This window comes from Trematomus bernacchii, unplaced genomic scaffold (assembly GCF_902827165.1).
Source record: "Trematomus bernacchii unplaced genomic scaffold, fTreBer1.1, whole genome shotgun sequence".
Classification (NCBI taxonomy): Eukaryota; Metazoa; Chordata; class Actinopteri; order Perciformes; family Nototheniidae; genus Trematomus; species Trematomus bernacchii.
Genome location: NW_022987839.1, coordinates 2,431,834 through 2,452,075, shown reverse-complemented (window position 1 = coordinate 2,452,075; position 20,242 = coordinate 2,431,834). Strand labels below are relative to the sequence as shown.

At 39.4% G+C, this 20,242-nt stretch overlaps 1 protein-coding gene across 2 annotated transcripts; it reads left to right on the top strand.

Annotated features, from left to right (window-relative positions):
* The first annotated feature begins 10,697 nt into the window (after window positions 1-10,697).
* On the top strand, window positions 10,698-17,160 carry LOC117500287 (natural killer cell receptor 2B4-like). Of its 2 annotated transcripts, none has more exons than XM_034153100.1 (6): window positions 10,698-10,899; window positions 13,936-14,250; window positions 14,334-14,606; window positions 15,815-15,922; window positions 16,282-16,337; window positions 16,823-17,160. In XM_034153100.1, exons 1-6 carry the CDS (start codon window positions 10,884-10,886, stop codon window positions 16,985-16,987), a joined length of 933 nt encoding a protein of 310 aa, XP_034008991.1. In that variant the 5' UTR covers window positions 10,698-10,883; the 3' UTR covers window positions 16,988-17,160. The 2 variants fall into 2 exon arrangements, with proteins under 2 accessions (XP_034008991.1, XP_034008992.1); XM_034153101.1 differs by having other exon boundaries at window positions 16,282-16,325; window positions 16,823-17,158.
* Window positions 17,161-20,242: the final 3,082 nt, after the last annotated feature.

Here is a 20,242-nt window from a genome sequence, read left to right as displayed (position 1 = left end):
CACAAACAACCAAAACCACTTCCTTTCTCAGAGCTCTGTGTTTCACACCTTTTGCATTTTCCATGACTGCATACCAAACTAGAAAATGCATTTCCTGCAGGAAATGCGTGCGAATGCTGTAAACTGTGAACATTTGTGGCTGAATTTAGCTGAAAATGCAGAAAAAGCTGAATATGTTATTAGCTGAATGGTAGCTGCTTTTAGCTACAAAAATGCAGAAAAAGCTTAATATTTTAAAGAAAAGGTTTAAAAAAAGGTATAAACAACAACATGTATAGCCTTGATGTCCTGAAATAGCTGAATAATGTAATAGTTGAATGGTTTCTGCAGCTGAAAATAGGCTGAAGGAGTTAAATATCAGATGTAAGTAGTAGTGAATGAATTTGTATTAAGATGAGAAAAGAAAGTAAAAAGGCTTGGGAAAGCAGCAGAATATTTGAACTGCAAACTTTTGAACTAACTTGATGGTGAATTATCTGTCGCCATGGCAACGGCATTTGATGACACCCCATAATACGCTTAGATGTGTTGTTGGCTGCATCGTTACCAAACCTGTGAAGTTTTGGGCCATTTCGAGCATTTTCACTGAAGTTATGAGAAAACCATGTTTCATGGTGAGCATTGTGTTGCCATGGCAACGGCATTTGAAGAAATCTCAAAACTGTCCCGTAGATGTCTTCACGGCTAGACTGTTAGCACACATGTGAAGTTTTAGCACTTTTTGAACATTTTCATAGGAGTTATACATTACATTAGGAGGTTACATTACTCTCTCTCTTCTCTTGATCGCCCTCTCTCTTCTCTTGATCACCCTCTCAATCTTCTATCGCCCTCTCTCTCTTCTCTTGATTGCCCTCTCTCTCTTCTCTTGATCGCCCTCTCTCTCTTCTCTCTCTCTTCTCTTGCTCGCCTTCTCTCTCTTCTCTTGATCGCCCTCTCTCTTCTCTTGATCACCCTCTCTCTCTTCTCTTGATCGCCCTCTCTCTCTTCTCTTGATCACCCTCTCACTCTTCTATCACCCTCTCTCTCTTCTCTTGATCACCCTCTCTCTCTTCGCTGTAAGTCCAATGGACACGGTCCAATCGTCCCCCAATCTTCACTTGTATATCACCAGTCCATGCCTCAACAGCTCTACGCCAAATCTGAGATCTCACCATATGCCGTTTCCATGGAAACGCATCCCTCGCCATAAAAGACGATGTCGCTATAACCCCTATGAAAATGTTCAAAAAGTGCTAAATTCTTCACTTTCTTCTTACACATTACATTTCAGCATAGCAATTCAGCGTCAGCTTTTCAGCATAAAGCATTCCCACTAGCAATTTCTTCAGGAATTGCATTCTCTAGTTATTATTATTATTATCCCTCCTCTGTTGCTCTCCCTGAGGTTTCTCCCATTTTTCCCTTTAAACTGTTGGTTTTTCTCTGGAAGTTTTTCGTTGTACGGTGTGAGGGTCTAAGGACAGACGGTGTCGTATTGTCATACTGATATTCTGTACAAACTGTGAAGTCCACTGAGACAAATGTAACATTTGTGATAGTGGGCTATATAAATAAACATTGATTGATTGATTGATAAAGAATGCACAAATGTGTTTAATCGTTAATGTCAGATATGTACTAAGTAAATACATTTGTTCCTGCTCAAGATTAGATTACACTTTATTGTTATTGCACATATTACAGGTACTGAGACAACGAAATGCAGTTTAGCTTCTAACCAGGAGTGCATAAAGCAGTAAAATGAATGTAATGTACACAATGTACAGAATAAAATATAGAATGAATTGAATGATGAATAAACAGTGAGGGGTATGAATACACTAGATACACAGTAGCCTAGCCTAGTATGAACAGTGTGTTGTATGAATATGCTAAGATATATAAAGTATGACAACGGTAAGCAGTGCAAGTATAGTATAAAATATATAGATATTAATTTAATGATGATAAACATTGTGGAACAATGATGAAAAATGTGAATGGAAGTGGCGACGTAAAACTGACACAAAACAACACACTTTTGCCGAGCCAATGGAGAATTTCATCACCAGCACGGGGTAAAAACCACCAATGAGCGCTCAGCTCGAGATACCAGCGAGTCATTTCCCATCAAGCATTTCGCTTCCGCAGCCCGTGGAGAGAAACTGCGCCGCGCCTCGCCGCGCCGCGCCTCGCCGCGCCGCGCCTCGCTCTCAAGTCTGCGGGCGTCTTTGTCCCGCGAGATTTCAACGTCTTATGTAGACGAGCCTCCAGAGCAAGTCGGACAAAATGACTAACCATCATGCAACGCACTAGCAAGACGTTGATCGCAATTGCGCAGGTCTGCGTCGGTCTCGCTTGTCTCAAACAAGCCTAATTTTTCGGAGAGGCGAAGTCCCTCCCCTTCCGGTGGGACTCATGGGACCTTATTTCGGAAAAAGTTTGTATTGAAGTCAATGGAGAGAGAGATTATCTTTTGATCCCGTTTGAGTTGTGCCACGAATTACACATATGATGTTTGTCAATTTAAAAGAGAATTTTCCAAGTCAAAAAAATAAAAATGTGTCTTAAAATTGTGAAGTAACACTTATTTTGTGTGAAACTGCTCAATGAACTACATCTCCCGTCTCGCACCACACACCAAGACGGCCGTCACGTTGGCACATTTCACCTCTTTCTTTCAGAATGAGGCGAAAAGTATTAAAAGAGGTGAAAATCACTACAAGTCTGGGCCTGTTGAGAGCTGTACATACACACAAGGGCAGGGCCGCCTTAATGCACGGGCTGACCTGGGCTGAAGCCCAGGGGCCTACGGAGATCAGGGGCCTATCATGAGACAATAAATAAATTCAAAGAAAAAAATTCAAATTTTTTTCTTTTTTATTTCGGGAGTTTTTAAACATTTTTAAATAAACAAAGTCTTGTCTTTCAGAATATGAAACTTTTATTTCCAAAATCACACGATAAATACATTTTTGAAGCTTGTAAAGGGAAGAAGACAGCTCTCCCTCGCCACTCTGCTGTTCCACAGCGCCGCTTCCCCTCCCTCCGCTGAAATTATGAATGTAAGCCGTATAGTAATCATAGATAACACGGCAGGGTCCGTTACAGTTTGTTTTCATCTGATTTCAAATAAACAAAGTCTTGGCTTTCAGAATATTAAACTTGTTTTGGCAAATTCAGATGATAAATACAACTTTGAAGTTTGTAACGGCATAATTACAAGCGGAGAACGGAGTAACTTGACGTCACAGCAGGCATAACAACAGCCGGTGTTTCTCGTGAGTGTTTTCCCCGGGAAACAAACACAATACACACAAACGCAAAAATACACAAACACACGCACGTATACACACACACACACTCGTGAGCTTCCCTCCAGTAATCCAAACGAAAATATCTTCCCTCCATACTATTTTGATCATTTGCTCCGCTAATCAATCAGATCGATGGATTCCAGAGATTTTTCTCAAAAATGATGACTCCGTAACAGTCACAGCCAATCAGAATGAGAATATGTTTAACATGTGACTTATTCAAATTGCGAGTGATTGAGTGACAGATGAAGGTTGTTTAGGAGACAATGTCGGAGAAGAAAAAGTTTGAGAGTGGCGCTCGGAAAAGGAAATTGTTGAGGGAAAAGGAGTTTCGAGACAAGCAGCTGTTACAAAAAATGCCGAACCTTACGGGTTATTTAAAACCTGTAGGCCAGGATGAGGAGGAAGGACAGATTAGTTCTGTACCGAGCGGCAGCGGTGCCGGCCGCGGGGCCTCGGAGCCAAGTAGGCCGTCTGGTTCTGATAGCGATGGAGTAGCGGGAGAGGAAAAACAGACAGGAGGGACATTATCTGTTGGAGGAGATGGAGAGGACGACGTGGAGGGGAGCCAACGGCAACCGGACAAATACATGAGGCAGGCCCGATATGTCACTCATCTGGAGGAGAGGACCAGGCGCGCGTAGAGCAGAGTGGAGAAGTGCGATCACAGAGCCTGCCGAGGCTATAAATGACTTTGATTTGTTGTTTAAATAGGGGGCCTACAAAACCATAACCTGCCATCAGCCCCAGGGCCTGATGGCAGGTTAAGGCGGGCTTGCACAAGGGGAGTTAGTCGGTTCCGTAAGAGCCAGCATGCGGAACCGGGATTCTGGGATTTGTAGTCTTTCTAGTTGCGTATTTTTCATAGTCTTATATTTCAACAGTTTTACGACAAACTGTGACTTTTTTGACTTGGAAATTATTATTTAAGATTGACAAACATCATATGTGTAATTCGTGGCACAATTCAAACGGGATCGAAAGATAATCTTTCTCTCTCCATTGACTTCAATACAAACTTTTTCCGAAATAAGGTCCCATGAGTCCCACCGGAAGGGGAGGGACTTCGCCACGAGTAGCGGGAGCCTGGGAGAGAGGCTAGCAGGAAACTGGGGCTTTGGTCTGAACCCGCAGCTGCTGGAGGAAGCCGGAAGAAGGAAGTGAAGTTGGAGACGCGTGGCAGAAAGCTCAGAGAGAATCGGAAAATTCGGATACATACAGAAACGGAAGCATTGGACTGTTATTTTGGCGGATTTGCATAAACTGTACATTGACTGTTTCATCATGTCAACCAGCTCAGATGGTAGCCAAAGAAACAATATGGAATGGATGATATCCAAAGCTGCGAAGAAGAAAAGATCTTTGAGAGAAAGAGATAGTTCAGTAAGAGCTCGAAGTTGGTCGGATTGGTCGGGTGAAGCAGACAAGGCTAATCAAAGCAAAAAATCAAGAGTCAGTCAAAATGACAGCCAAGAAATGTTGAATAAAGAACTAGAACACGAGTGGAAAGTTGTAATAGAATTCAATCAGGATGGTGGGCATTACCACCCAATTAAACTTACCAAAGCAATTGAAAAAGAGATTGGAAAAATAAAATGTGCTAAATTCATGAACAACAAGCGGGTATTGATACATGCCAATAACAAACAGCAGCAGGAAAAGATTCTGGGAATGAACTCACTGAATGGGGAGAAAATGAAGGCGCATGTTCCAGGAGCAATGGCAAAACTGAGAGGAGTAATCTCAGGAGTACCATTGGACATGTCAATGGAAGATGTTAAAAATGAATTAAAAGGAGGCAAAATAGTGGAAGTCACAAGGCTTAAAAGCAAACGGGATGGTACACTCAAAGAAACATTATCAGTTCTCATTCAGTTTGAGAGAACCTTACCTAAGGCAGTACAAATGGGATATTTGAACTTCATGGTTAGGGAGTACATCCCCAAACCTCTCAGGTGCTACGCATGTCAACGAATGGGGCACACAGCGCAGCAGTGTAAAGGACAGCTAAGGTGTGCGAGATGCGGAGGAAAACATGAGTATGGAAAATGTGAAAAGGATGCAAAGGTTAAATGTTGTAACTGCGGAGGAGATCACAGTGCTGCGTTTGGAGGTTGTGAAGTGCAGAGAGAGGCCAGAGAGTTAAGATTACAAACAAAGTTTAATACGCAGAAGCAATAAAGAAAGTAAGGGGAACAGTAACAATCAATAAGAACCCTAGTGGAATGGAGCAGAGCATTACAATACAAAATGTCAGGAACACACCAAAAAGTAATCTTCAAATCCAACCCCACAGCGCCACCAAGAGTAAAGAGGATGATGATGTTTTAGGAGTGAAAAAGGTGAATTTTGTGGTATTTATATGCCATACTGTAAATGTTGCATTACAGTTAAAAAAGAAAAGTGATAGAATCAAAGCCATTGTGGAGGCAGCTGGAAAATTCCTTGACATGAAAGATATTAAAGCAGATCAGATACATGCAATGCTAACTATAAATGGAGCTGGGGAAAATGAAAATCAGGATGAGGGTTAGATCCTTAATCATGGTGCTGCACATACTACGGTGGAACGCAAGAAGCCTCAGCTAATGGTCAAGAATTCAAGAAATATATATATGATCTAGAGGTAGTCCCTGAGGTAATATGTGTGCAAGAAACCTGGTTAAGACCTCAATTAGACTTTGTCATTCCAGGATTTAGCTGTATAAGGCATGATAGAGATAATAATCAAAATGGTGGAGGGTGTGCCACGTTTCTCAAAGATGGTGTGGCATATAGGGAGGTGCAATCTCCTGATGATATAGAGTGTATTATAGTGGAAATCTGCAACCCTAGGAAACAAGATAACATTAGGATAATCAATTTATACAACCCATGTAAAAATCTAACCACTGATATATTTAAAGAAATAGCAGGCAATAAACATAGGAAGGAAGTTTGGTGTGGTGATTTCAATGCACACAACAGTCTATGGGGCAGCGACCATACAGACAGTAACAAAAATATAGTGGAAGAAATGCTGGAGGAAAGAACACTAGTATGCCTTAATGATGGACATGGCACAAGAGTAGATGTACACAGGGGGAAAGTCTCATGCCTGGATCTGACATTAGTGTCAAACTGTTTGGTTCATACATGCGAATGGTTTGTTTTGAATAACTCCACAGTAGGAAGTGACCATTATCAAGTGCTTACTAAAATGAATACTAATGTATATATGCAGGAAGGAGGTGTAATAACCAGGTGGTGCTTTGCTAAAGCTGATTGGGGGAAATGTAGGATATGGTGTGAGGAGTCGGTACACCTGCTAATATCAGAGGGAAGCATAGAGGTAATTACAAGCCAAATAACGCAACATATTCTAAATGCAGCAGAGAACAGTATACCCAAAACAACAACCAAGGGTAGGAAGAAAGTGGTGCCATGGTGGAATGAGGAATGCAGCAGGGCTATTAAAGAGCGAAATAATGCATTTAGAGAATTAAAGAAAAACATGACACAAAATAATGTTATAGAGTTTCAAAGGAAAAGGGCAGCTGCTCGAAGGACAATAAAATATACAAAAAAAAGAACATGGAGAGAATTTTGTTCTACCATTGGCAGAGGAGTAAAATTAGGTGATGTCTGGTCCATGTTTAAGCGGATGAGTGGGAAAAGGAAATCCATTAAAATTCCAGCTTTGGTTGATGGGGAGAGGATGGCAGTGACAGATAAAGAGAAGGCAGACATGTTAGGAAGGACACTTGCAGCAGTACATAGTGGGGAACATCTCAGTGATATTCATAGGCAGCAAAAACAGCAGTTACTAGCAGAGAATGAAAACGTGAAGGAGAAGAGACAGGATAATAGGTCAGCTCTTGATGTGGAATTTACAATGTCAGAATTCAAAACAGCCTTACAAGGTACAGGATATACAGCCCCAGGACAAGACCAGCTATGTTATGCTATGTTTAGACAGTTACCTATGGAAACTATGACAATGGTGCTGAGTCCTTTCAATAAAATCTGGAGAGAAGGAGATATGCCAAGTTTGTGGAAAACAGCAGTCGTGCTACCATTCAATAAGCCAGGGAAAGATACAGCTAACCCTAGTAACTACAGACCAATAGCTCTTACATCACACCTATGTAAATGGATGGAAAAGATCATTGTCCGTAGGCTCTCACATGCACTGGAGCAGAAAGGGCTGCTGAGTAGTTTTCAGAGCGGATTTCGTAAAGGGCGGTCCACAATAGATGCTTTAGTAAGAGTGAGTAATGATGTGGAAAAAACATTGAAAATGAAAGAGATAATGGCAATAGTGTACTTTGACATTGAAAAGGCGTATGACTGTATGTGGAGGGATGGGTTACTGATCAAATTGAGTAGAATGGGTATTGGAGGGAGAATGTACAATTGGGTAAGGGCCTTTTTAACAGACAGGACATTTAGAGTAAAGGTTGGAGCAGATATTTCCAATTAATATGAAATAGAAAATGGTATTCCCCAAGGGAGTGCAGTCAGTCCAATATTATTTAACATCATGATTAATGATATATTTACATGTTTAGACACATGCATTCAATCGGCTCTATACGCAGATGATGGGGCTATTTGGATGAGGGGAAGAAATGCCCCATACGTAATGGAGAATATAGCTAGAGCGATTAAAAAAGTGGAGAGGTGGTCATATAACTGGGGATTCAAAATGTCAGAAAGCAAGTCATGCTACATGGTATTCACAAACAAACGCAAGATTGATGGCCAACAGCTAACACTATATGATCGTCCAATGACAAAGGTGAATGAGTTCAAATACCTAGGACTGTGGTTTGATAGCAAATATACATGGAAAATGCATATTAATCAAGTGGAAACAAAATGCAAAAAAGTATTACATTTATTGCGAGCTGTAGCTGGATGCAACTGGGGCGCAGACAAACAAGCATTAATAGACATTTACAGATCAATTATGAGGTCCACAATAGATTATGGTTGTATAGTGTATGGAGCAGCAGCAAAAACATCGCTTTTAAAAATTGATAGAATACAATATAAAGCATTGCGGTTGTGTATTGGAGCGATAAAGTCATCCCCTATCAATGCAGTTCTGATAGAAGCAGGAGAGACACCTCTGGAGATCAGAAGAGAGAAACTTGCTCTGTCATACTGGGTCAGACTACAAGGAAGTGGAGAAGAAAATATTTCAAACAGAATATTACAGGATTGCTGGGAATATGCAAAATTCCAGGGACGTGGGTTTGGCTGGACAAATAAGGAAAGAACGAGGGCATATGGAGTGGAGAATATCACGTTTGCCAAAGCAACCCCATTTAGTAGTGTTCCCCCATGGCTTTTCCCAGAAGCTAAAATAGATATGAGTATTGTAGAAAGGAAAAAAGAGTGGCAAATAAATGAAGTGGGAATTAAAACAAGTATGTATCTGAATGAAAAGTACTACAATTACCTACAAATTTACACAGATGGTTCTAAGAACAAAGAAGAGTGTGTTGGAGTTGGTATATACATCCCAGAATTTAAAATATCTATTTCAAAAAGAGCGTCTGATCAATTATCAGTGTACACAGCAGAAATGCTTGCTGTAATAATAGGATTACAGTGGGTTGAAGAGGTCAGACCAGATAGGGTGGTGATGTGCACAGATTCATTGTCCATATTACAAAGCATACAATCAACAACAACTGCCAGAGAAAACATTCTCATAGAACTGAATCATAGCCTGTTAAGACTTCACAGAGGCGGTATAGATCTGCAGTTCTGCTGGGTGCCTGCACATGGGGGGGTGAAAGGGAACGAGTGTGCTGATAAATTAGCAAAAAGTGCACTACAAAAGGAAATCACATTACCAGTTCAACTTGGTAAAGGAGAAGGAAAAGCAGTAATTAAGAAAAAAGGGATGGAGATCTGGCAGAAAAGGTGGGAGAAAGACCAGAAAGGCAAAGACTATCACAAAGTACAAAAGACAATTACAATTCATATTTATAAAGAAAGAAACAGAAGGGAGGAAATCACGATCGCTAGACTCAGAATAAATCACACGGCTTTGAATGGTACGCTGTATATCATGGGGAAAAGTGATAGTGACAAGTGTGGGAACTGTGGAGTAAGAGAAGATGTAGAACATAATCTTGTTGCATTGTGACATCTATAAAGCGGAAAGAGAAAAACTAAAGGCTAAAGTTTTAGAGGCAGAGAGGGAATGGAGTGTGGTTGGTGTTTTGGGAACAAACGGAGAGGGAGTAAGAGCTACCAGAAAGGCACTGTTTATATTCTTGAGTGAAACTGGGGTAGGAAAAATAATTTAACATTAGGTCAGGAAAGAACATAGATTTTTATTTTTGTTTTATTTATTTCATGTTTTTTGTTGATTTATTTATTTATTTTTATTAGATCATAGGTTAAAGAGTTGGTATGTACAGTAGGTGGCGGTATGCACCTTTTAAGTTGTTTGCAATCCGCCAAGAACGAAGTGAAGAAGAAGAAGAGAGGCAAGGGTTGCATTCGAATAGTCCATTTAGCTTAGGAACCTTCCTAACGGAGTGAAATGACCCGGAAGTCCCTCAGTGGCAGCCATGATAAGTGCCGTTCGAATTCTCTAAATTAAAAGGAAAGGAGGTTTCAAACTTCCTTTATAACCTCCTTTAGCCTAGGAACCACTGGACCTCCCTAACCGAAAGGAGAGGAGAAAATGCTGCCCCACAATGCCTTGCGGCCGCAGCATTTGCCGTCACACAACAGTCGGCCGTTCACGGAAACAACCGATTATGAACGAGAAATGATATCGGTATAAAGTTACGGTGCTTATTAAGCAATTTAAAACGTATGTGGTAAGTTGCCAAAGTGCTTTGTTTTGAACGTTCATCAGTATTATAATCAAAAAGAGAAATATGAACGTTAGTTTTTACTGAAATGATCAAATAAAGTCAACATTTCACAGTCTTTACTGAGCTGTGTGGGGTTTGTTCAACTTTTAAAAGATGTTTGAATGGTGATATACACAGTGATAGATGTTAAGGACTAACGTTTATAATAAATACATTTGTATTGATTTTAAGATCTTTTCATACAATCATACGTATTGGGATCATTTGTATTAATGTGGACCGGAGGGAGAGGGTGACGAGCATAAGTTTCACTTTCCTTTTTTATTTCAATTCCAACTTTGGTCATGAAGAATATGTTTCTCTGTTGTCCCTGTTCATAAAGCATAAAACAACAGCATCAGAGCACGGTGCAGAGTCTCTAGATGAGTTTACAGTAGTCCCTCGTTCTTATTAAACATCCATGTTGTAGTCCGCTGTATAGAAAACTGTAGTTTCCATAGTTTCCCCACAGCAGCAGGCGCACATTTATGACCTCCGCTGGCGCATCATAAACACGTCGGATAGTGAAAGTGCAGTCGGATTCTCTAAAGTGCCGCAGTCTCTTCTCCTAAATCCTTTTGAATTCTCCTATCCACTATCCCTTAACCCCATGACGTTTCACTCCGAGGTCAAGGAATAGACGATAGGGTTAGAATTTAGGAGCTGTTTTTTTGGAGTATTCGAACGCAACCAAGCAGTCAGCCGGAGATCGTAGGCGAATATGGTCGATGCTGCAGGTGAGTACCGACAGCCAAAAACACTTAAAAAGCAGACTAAAAGTTTAGCCATGTAACTATAGCTTAAAAGCAGATAAAAACTCAGAGGCGCAAGCCCCCAGGAAGTGCACCGGACTCCCAGAAAGACTTTTCCCCAAGACTAACATGGGGAAAGAGACGTCTGTAAATCAGCGGAACATATTTTACCGTGATTTAATTGTAATACACGTTTCAAAATGATGCCGAAGTAAAAACATACTGATACCGGTTAGTAAAAACCATGAATTAATGCTTTGACAAGTCTGCAGGCAAGACGGCAGGCGAAAAACCTTTTAAAATGTGTGTTTTCTGAGATCGGATCGATCAGGCTAAACTAACCTGTAGCTGCTCCGTCCACACTCACAACAACGTCATACAGACATAAATAAAGCAGCGACTGTATTCGCCATGACATAGACAGTCTGTGGTTTGTACATGTTTAACTTTTGTCCAGTTTCTGAACAGACATGAGGAGCTGTGAGCTCTGAGTGTGTGCTAACAGCTAACGGCTGATGTTTTGGGACATGTTGCGCGCTGACCAATCACGAAGCGTCATTTCTTGACTGGCAGCAAAAACAACCAATCACAGCAGTGCTTCTCTGGCTGGCTCTGTCCGGCTCTGTCCAATCACAAACAAGAAGTGTTCTCCCTAAAGCAGTGTTTCTCAAACTTTTTCATACCAAGGACTAGTGATGGGAATTATGGCTCTTTGAACGGAGCCGGATCTTATGGCTCCGTTCCTTTCAAAGAGCCGTTCAAAAGAGCCGTTTTTTGAAGGTTACTAGGTTTATCTGCAAAATAATCACCAGGATAATGATTGACTGTATTGCCAGACCAATGTCAATAATCGGCATTGTAAACATGACACAAGGTGGCGCCATATCCATGTCATCATGTCAGTGAATGTACTTTGAATTTACCCTCTGTATGTGTTAAGTAAATAAAGTTGCCTTGCCTTGAATGAAATTCATGCAACTCTTAATATTAGTTACTGTGTTTTTAAGTGGCGATGGAGATTATTTGTTGACCCTGCTTTAAAGGATATTTTGCCTTTACAAATGGTGCGCTTTATCACTGCCTGGGTTTTGGTTGAAGTGCATCCAAATGCTGCTGCGTTTTCGCGTTTGGCTCATTTTCCATCCGAAAAACACGTCGTCTACCTGTCCTGTACCACTTGTTATGACTTCTCTCTCGCGCGTAATCCGTTAAGACCCACCCCACCTCACTCCTCGTGCTGAAACCTACCAATCAGAGTAGGGGCGGGTCTTCACAGAATATGTTTGGGGAACAAAATCAAGCTTTTTAAAAGGCGAGTGGATTTTGGCAGACAGTGAGTGCGGACCAACGATTGAACGATAACAAGAACGGCTCTCACCAAGTAGGACTCGGTTCCCCTCGTTCGTACCAAAGAGCCGTTCAAAAGAATCGGCTCGTTCGCGACCGACACATAACTACCAAGGACCACTTAACCAATAAAAAAACACTCGCGGACCACCTAACTCCACAAATATCCAAAAACACATCGTTTTTCTAGAACAGATTACAAATCACCTGAAAATGGTACAAACAAGTGGCAACATGTGTGATGAAGGTGTTGCGCTGGGCTATATCATGCAATCGAAGGTGAAACTTAAGCTCGCTCCATTGCGGAGATATTCCCGCCAGAGTGCGGAAAACCTAAATTTATTTATTTATTTATTTCAAATGTGAAATGTTACCAATATACTCACGGACCACCAGTGGTCCGGCGTACCACACTTTGAGAAGCACTGCCCTAAAGGAATAGAGAGGCGAAGTCCCGCCCATCTACTTCCGACCCACGGGACCTTATTTCGGAAAAAGTATGTATTGAAGTCAATGGGGAGAGAAAGATTATCTTTCGATCCCGTTTGAATTGTGCCATGAATTACACATATGATGTTTGTCAATCTTAAAAAATCATTTCCATGTAAAAAAAGTCACCGTTTGTCGTAAAACTTTTGAAATATAAGACTATGAAAAATACGCAACTAGAAACACTACAAATCCCAGAGTCCCGGTCCCGCATGCTGGCTCTTACGGAACCGACTAACTCCCCTTGTGTGTATGTACAGCTCTCAACATGCCCAGACTTGGAGTGATTTTCACCTCTTTTAATACTTTTCGCCTCATTCTGAAAGAAAGAAGTGAAATGTGCTAACGTGATGGGTGTGTGGTGCGAGACGGGAGATGTAGTTCATTGAGCGGTTTCACACAAACAAATGTGTTACTTCACAGTTTTACGACACATTTTTTTTTTTTGACTTGCAAAATTATCTTTTAAATTGACAAACATCATATGTGTAATTCGTGGCACAATTCAAACGGGATCGAAAGATAATCTTTCTCTCCCCATTGATTTCAATACATAATTTTTCCGAAATAAGTTCCCATGGAGGTCCACCGGAAAGGGAGGGACTTCGCCTCTCTATAGAGTGCCACAGTGACGCGTCCTAAAACCCGGAAGTAAGCTTCTTCCGGTTCCCTCGACAAAAAAGCAATGCAATTTCTCCATAGGATTTTGGAAAATAGCTTGAAATAAGGTCTGTGGTTGACACACATTTAAGAGACGGATCACGTTTTGTTCAGTCGGATAATCTCCACGTCTATCCTACTCTAATAATTTTCGAATTATAAATCTAATCGATAGATTCATGATTTCTAACACTTTGGTGTTCTCAACATTTCCAGATTCACAATAGGACACTGGCAACTAGACTTTTAACCTTCAGAGTAGATGAAAAACCCAGGAAAAAGAAACATAAATTCTAAAAGCGAGATTTAGGTTGGCTAAGTTTCACCTGATAAACGCCTCTAAGCAACTTTAAGGGTTAAAGCTAAACCAAGTTTTGTTTAAAAATATGTTCCAACCTTTGATTAATCGTAAGATGAAGGTATTTTATAATTAAATGTAGTGGGAATATAGAAATATGCAGTTTTGCCCAAATAACCATATATTGTGTGTGATATTTACTGTATGATGTGTCTTCTGTTTTACAGAGATCAGCACTGGGACTCTTGTGTTTGTGCGGAAGGGAAAGGATGTGGATCTGAATGTCACGAATGCTGATGCTCTTCAGGATGTTTTTAGTTCTTCATGGAAAAAAAATGGGAACAAAATTGTATTAATAGTTAACTCTGTTAAACATCTAATTGTATTTCCTGATTATGCTGAAAGGATTGAGCTTGCTGTGAACAATGTCTCTGTGAAATTGAAGAATCTACAAGAGGCAGACAGTGGAGTTTATACTGCTGTAGTGACAAAGCTTTCAGGAGACGTAACAGAAGCAGCTAAATACAAGATCACAGTTCAAGGTAGGTTTGTTAATCTCTCTAACATTGATAGAGTTTCTGTGATCTTGTTTCTAAAACTCTTCACCTGCTTCTTCCCTCCTCAGATCGAGCGTCTCTCCCTCTCCTCACAGTGGACTCTGTCTCCAGTAACTCTTCCTCCTGTAGCTTCACTGTGACCTGCAGCTCACAGGACTCTCACATCAACAGCACTTTCACATGTGACAACCAAACTTGCAGACAGGAGGGAGGAGAGCAGTCAGAGGTGATCCCTGATACTTTTCTCCAGGTCCACCAATCAAGTGGATCGATTATATGTAACCATAGCAACCATGTCAGCTGGACCAACGACACCAAAACAATCAATGATGTCTGCCACGGTAAGACTGAAAGAGAAACTACTTCCTGATAATAACACACAGTTTGGAGTTAAGTTTAGAGCATTCAGTATAAGCATTTTTTAAGAACATTTTATATAAAAACAATTTAATATAAGATTTAATTTTAAAAAGCAAACCTTTATGGGTCTGTAAATCAGTAAATAATGATTCCAAGGTGTGACGCATACATTGGGTTTGTTACAATTATGTTTAAAGTCACAATCCTTTTTTATCATTTTAAAAAACATTTAAAGGAAGAGATTCTCAGGAGACAGAAATTAACCCATTGAAGGCATTATTTGCAGTGCAAATCTCCAAAAAATGACCTCTTTTACTGTCAGCTGTGAACAGCATTTTCTCGGACAGGAAATGAAAAAAACGTGTGTGTGGGGAATAGGGATGCCAGCGATTATTCGATTTTTCGAATATTCGTTAGTCTCCATAATCAAAAATAATTTTTAAAATTCGATTTTATTTATATATATTTTTATTATTATTTATGTTTTTCTTTTTTTTCCTGGCTTAGTTTCAACCAAAATATAGACTAATGCTAATAATAGTAATAGTATTAATAATTGTAAATGGCCATTGGTCACACCACCAGTTTGTTTTACTGTAAACTTGGAGGAAGCCAGCAGCGCAGAGTGCAGACTGCTGCTCGGCTAACCGATTAATATTCGCCAGGGCTGTCCGATTTTCGAATTTGATCATGGTCAGTTTCTGCCATCCCTAGTGGGGAAGAGTCTTTAAAAGTTTAAAGCTTGTTTTTTTAATTGTCACATGTTTCAGTTAAACCTGTATAAAAAAAAATACAATGAGGAGCCTTATCTTTACTACAATGAAGTGTTTTAATTAAGTATTTTGTAGTTTATAAAACTAAACTTGGAATTAGTCAGTTAAAGTTTCTGCTCCAGTAATTTGACTATCAGAACCAGCTATCATCATCTACCAGCGTTGCTTTGATTGAACAAGAGCCAGGTGGTGTTTACATTTTCCTTTTCAGTGACCTGTTGATGGTTTGTAGTTTCACATTGAACTGAATGACTGTTTGGTTTAACATATTAGGGTTAAAGCAAACAAATTAAAAGATTTTAAAGTGTTTGTGTAATTAAATCTAACAGTCTGGCAGGATGTGATGCAGTAACACACTTGACTAAGTTTATGAATTGAACCAAGCATTATAATGTGGCTTATGTTTTTATTTACAGTTCCTCCCCAACCAGACCCTGTTCCCATCATTTTGGGAGTATGCATTCCAATTCTCATTCTCGCCATCATTGGTGCAGTACATTGGTGTCTTCGAACGAGAAGAACAAGTAAGTCTAAGTGTGCATTTTATCAAAAACATTTATTTTGGTTTTACTGTTTGTGGGAATTAAGTGCTTTATTCAATTTCATCATCTTCCACCTACACATCCCCATTGTCTATTGAGCAATCACATAAAGCATATCTGAAACCTCTCATACAGCAACATGCTCTAATCTACATATAGAGGCTTTAAAGTTTTCAGCTGTTTGAAAATGATAATTAGGACACAACCAAAATCTGGGGTCAATGCAGATGCAGCTCAAGTAATGTAAATGTTATGGAGGTAATAAGCATAAAGGTGAAGCTCTCAAAATGAAATGTAAATGAATGCAAATCCACTTTCTTTCTTTTTTTACTGACCTGCAGGCAAAGGAGTGATTGACGAAAATACAGTTTATGATACTGCTCAGGTAAGAGACAAGGTATTTTTTACTTTTCACTCAAAAATGTAACTGAATTTTTTATTTTTAACAATTTAAACAGACTTGGACTGAATATGAGGAACAAGCTCAATCCATAACTGGAGCCTCAGACAGTTATATTGCCTACTATGCACACTAATCACTATGCACACAGTATATCTGCATATATGTATTTGCTATTTACTGTATAAAGAGGAGACCTGTCATTTCCCACATCTTTCTCTAAATGCAAAGTATGTATGTGTTAGCAGTGCAAATGCTTTTTTTGTGTGCTTATTTGGCCTTACTCTGCTTTTGATTAATAACACCTAAAATGTCATGCCTTTTTAACTGAAAATACAAATGAATCTTACATTTTTGTTAAACACCATTATCCCTTTTGTAGTCAATAATATGGAATTGTATTGAATTTGAGGAATATATGACATAAAAATACAATATTATACAAACAACCTTTGGTAAATCAATGTTTTGTTCTGTTCCAGTTCGTAGCTCCAGCCCGTACTCAGGATCCAACAGATGATGAAGATTCAGCTCTTTGTCCGCTCACCCCCGCAAAAGTAAACTGCACACTGAATTCAGATTATTTATCTTTATCTCGTTCCCGTGGGGCACCAGCCTTAGACTCCTCAGTGCACACAAACAACTGAGCCATGGACTTTGTTTTCACATTACCCTCTTTTGGTGTGAAAATCCACCCGCAAGAGAAAAAGCATTTGAGCTCCATACTGTTTCAGAAATAATCCTTGATGTGGTTTGGAACATATGGCATTTAATCACGGCAGAATGTAACTGTATCTGCCAGGTAATTCTGAGCAGGCATTAGCTCCCCCTCCTAGAGCGTTTCTCTAACAGGGCTGGAATAGAGGGATATGAGGGATGTCTAAAATGCATGATCTGAGGCCTGTACTACGAAGCCGGATTTTCGCTTAGCCGGCTGACTTCAGGGAAAACTCAGGCTTTCCGGTCCTACGACGCTGGTTCTCTTTTTAGCGGGCTAGATCTCCATGGTAACTTATGCTGAGCGGCTAACCTCCTCGGGAGGAGGTTAGGTTGCAGGCTAAGAGATCAACTCAGTGAAAGCACCGCCTGCTGACCAATCAGAGCTCCGTGTGCGGAGTTTAAAGCTATCAAGTCATATTACAGGATAGAGGAAATACAGAAAAACTGCCGTTGCAGGAAAGACGGCCGGCCAAAATCAACTGACTGTGTGAACGTGAACATTTATAGAATATCCCCTCCCATCTTCAGAGCAATCTGACTATTATAACATTAGCGTTAAGAAAGCTTACTTAAATATCTGCCACGACATAAGTAACCGGATCAGAGTAACATTAAGTACAGTCCGCGGCACTGTGAGTGCAGACGTCGATGTGTCCCATTATCATTCATATCATATCACATCATAATGTATCATATATTTCCTTATTTGAGTCAGCTTCTTGAGCCGTATCTGGCCGTGCAACACTCACAGTGTCACATACTGTATGCAGAAGTATTATTTTAAGCAACACATTAAGTTGACGAAACACTCGAGTCAAATGTAATTAAAGTCAGATCCACTCGTGTCTTAGACGGGGCAGTGATATCATAAACCTGTTAATGTACGCATTCAAACACTTTCTCTTTTACCAGCTGTATTCACCTTGCAGGTGCAGCTATGTGGCTTTTATCCTGGATAAAGTGTTTAAGTCATGGATGTTTAAAGTTTAACTTCTTCATATTTGACTAATATTAAAGTTCACTTTTCATTCAGGAAGTATGACGCTGCGCTGTCAGTACGCTTGTCCATGTTTGAGATTGGTCGAATGCTCCAAATACCACCCCTTTCATGTGAACGCGCACCTAACTAGATAGGACACGGCTGGCTTGAGCGATCCACTTGATAACCAGCGTCGTAGGACAGTTTAGCGAGAGCGCGTATGTTTTGGATTGGGCCAACCGGCTAACTCAAACATATCCAGGTTAGGAAAATCCGGCTTCGTAGTACAGGCCTCTGTTTTGTATTTTGAGCAAAACACATCATAGACATGTTTTTTATATATTTGTATATATCTGAGACCCATAATATATGCATACAAATAGTATAATAGGAGATCTTTAAGAGCAACAGCAACCACTAATCCTAGTTAGCATCAAGCTAACAACAAGAAGGACATTGGATTGTCTCCTTCTTCTCCTCACTGTTTAACGACAGGCTTTGAGAGTAACAGATTACAATGTGGTGGAATTAATTTTATTGTATGCAAATTATTTTTACAGTTTCTACCCTTAATGTTACAAAAAAGATATATCATTACAGAGTCTCACAACAGAGTCTCGAGTGAAGCCAAAGCTAATATTCCTCTACATCATTGTTGCCTTTAGTTAAAGAAGTCATGAATTGAATGGAAAATTCTCCAGCATTTTGTGTTGAAAGGAGAAAAGTGGAACAACATTACCGCCATTGAAAACTGGGCCTTCCAGCTGTTAATATGCTATCATTTGCCAAGAAGTCAACATTTAATTTAAAGAAGAATTTGCAGGTTAATGATTTGTAAATTATGGTTTTCTGTGGTCCACTTTGTATAGGTAGCCGTGCTCACAGTTTTTTTTTTTATTTATTTAGGATACTTTCACTCCTCCTCTTTTAAAAACCAACACCAACATTGATTTTGCTATGTGAATGTAGCTGCAGGATTCTTTCTTTTTTTAGTTTGTTTCTTCAAGGCACTTGAAGTGTCAGAAATAAAATAAAAGTGCAATAAAAGTGTCAGATAAATGTGATGGAATGTGAGTATGTCATATAATGTTATGTGATTTCATGTATTAAAATAAAAAAGTATTTGTAAACTATATTTTTCTACCCTTTTATTTGAAATATTTAGGCCATATTTTGCCTGAATATTCAATGAGTTTTTTTCCTCTGACAGCTCAGTGGGTGGACAGGGGATTTATTAGAAATGCTGTGAAAGCTCTTAATTAATAGCCTATACTGCAGTGAACTTAAAAAGCATATTCTGTTTGTCATAAAAAGAGCAGAGGACCCATTGTTGAAACTAAGCAAACATATTTGTGTTTCTTTTTTTTTAAGGTTAAATTGTTCTGTTTTATATTTTACACATAGGTAAAAGCCTTGTTGTATTTATTTGCATTGAATTGATATTGATTTGTCCCTAAAGTAATTAGTTTACCTTATATGAATATCAGATACTTACAGTAGGTTACTGATGATTAGGTAATTAGTAAATGTAATGGGATACATTGTCACAGCAGAGTGAAACAGAATTGGCACACATGATCTTTAGTACAATCAAATAAATCACAAACATATGTGAGTAATTTTCTCATTTGCATTAACACATTAAAGATAATGAAAAATATAGGAATAAAACAGCTTTATTAAATGGCGCATGTATGCTTTCATTCAAAAATGTAAACAAGCATAAAACATACTGTACAAATAAACTAAATATTTTTGAAAAATCTTGATCATACAAATAAAGATGTTATTTGTGTTTTTTGAAATCTCAGTAATCTGAAGGCAACACAAATGATTTGACCTACAAACAGATTACTTGATATAATCATTGGATTAACAAGAATATTCAGCATTTTTTTTAAAGCTGCCTTCTGTGTTTTCCTTGCAAAGCATCAATGTTTACATCAAGATTTAGTAGCCAAAATGCATTGTAAGTGAACATATTTATATCCAGGTTTACTGCTTGCAGCCTTGAGGCCGCTCACCTTAGTTGTTGCATTTCTACATTTCTTGATTTGTCACAATGGCTTATGAAAATGGATTTGAAAATGTTTTTTTGTGTGGAAATAATTTGCAGCCCCTAATCTTTCTACGTACCCCTTGCAATCCCCTCAACTACCCCTAGGGGTCCCTGTGTCCCCGGTTTGGAACCATAACTATGAGT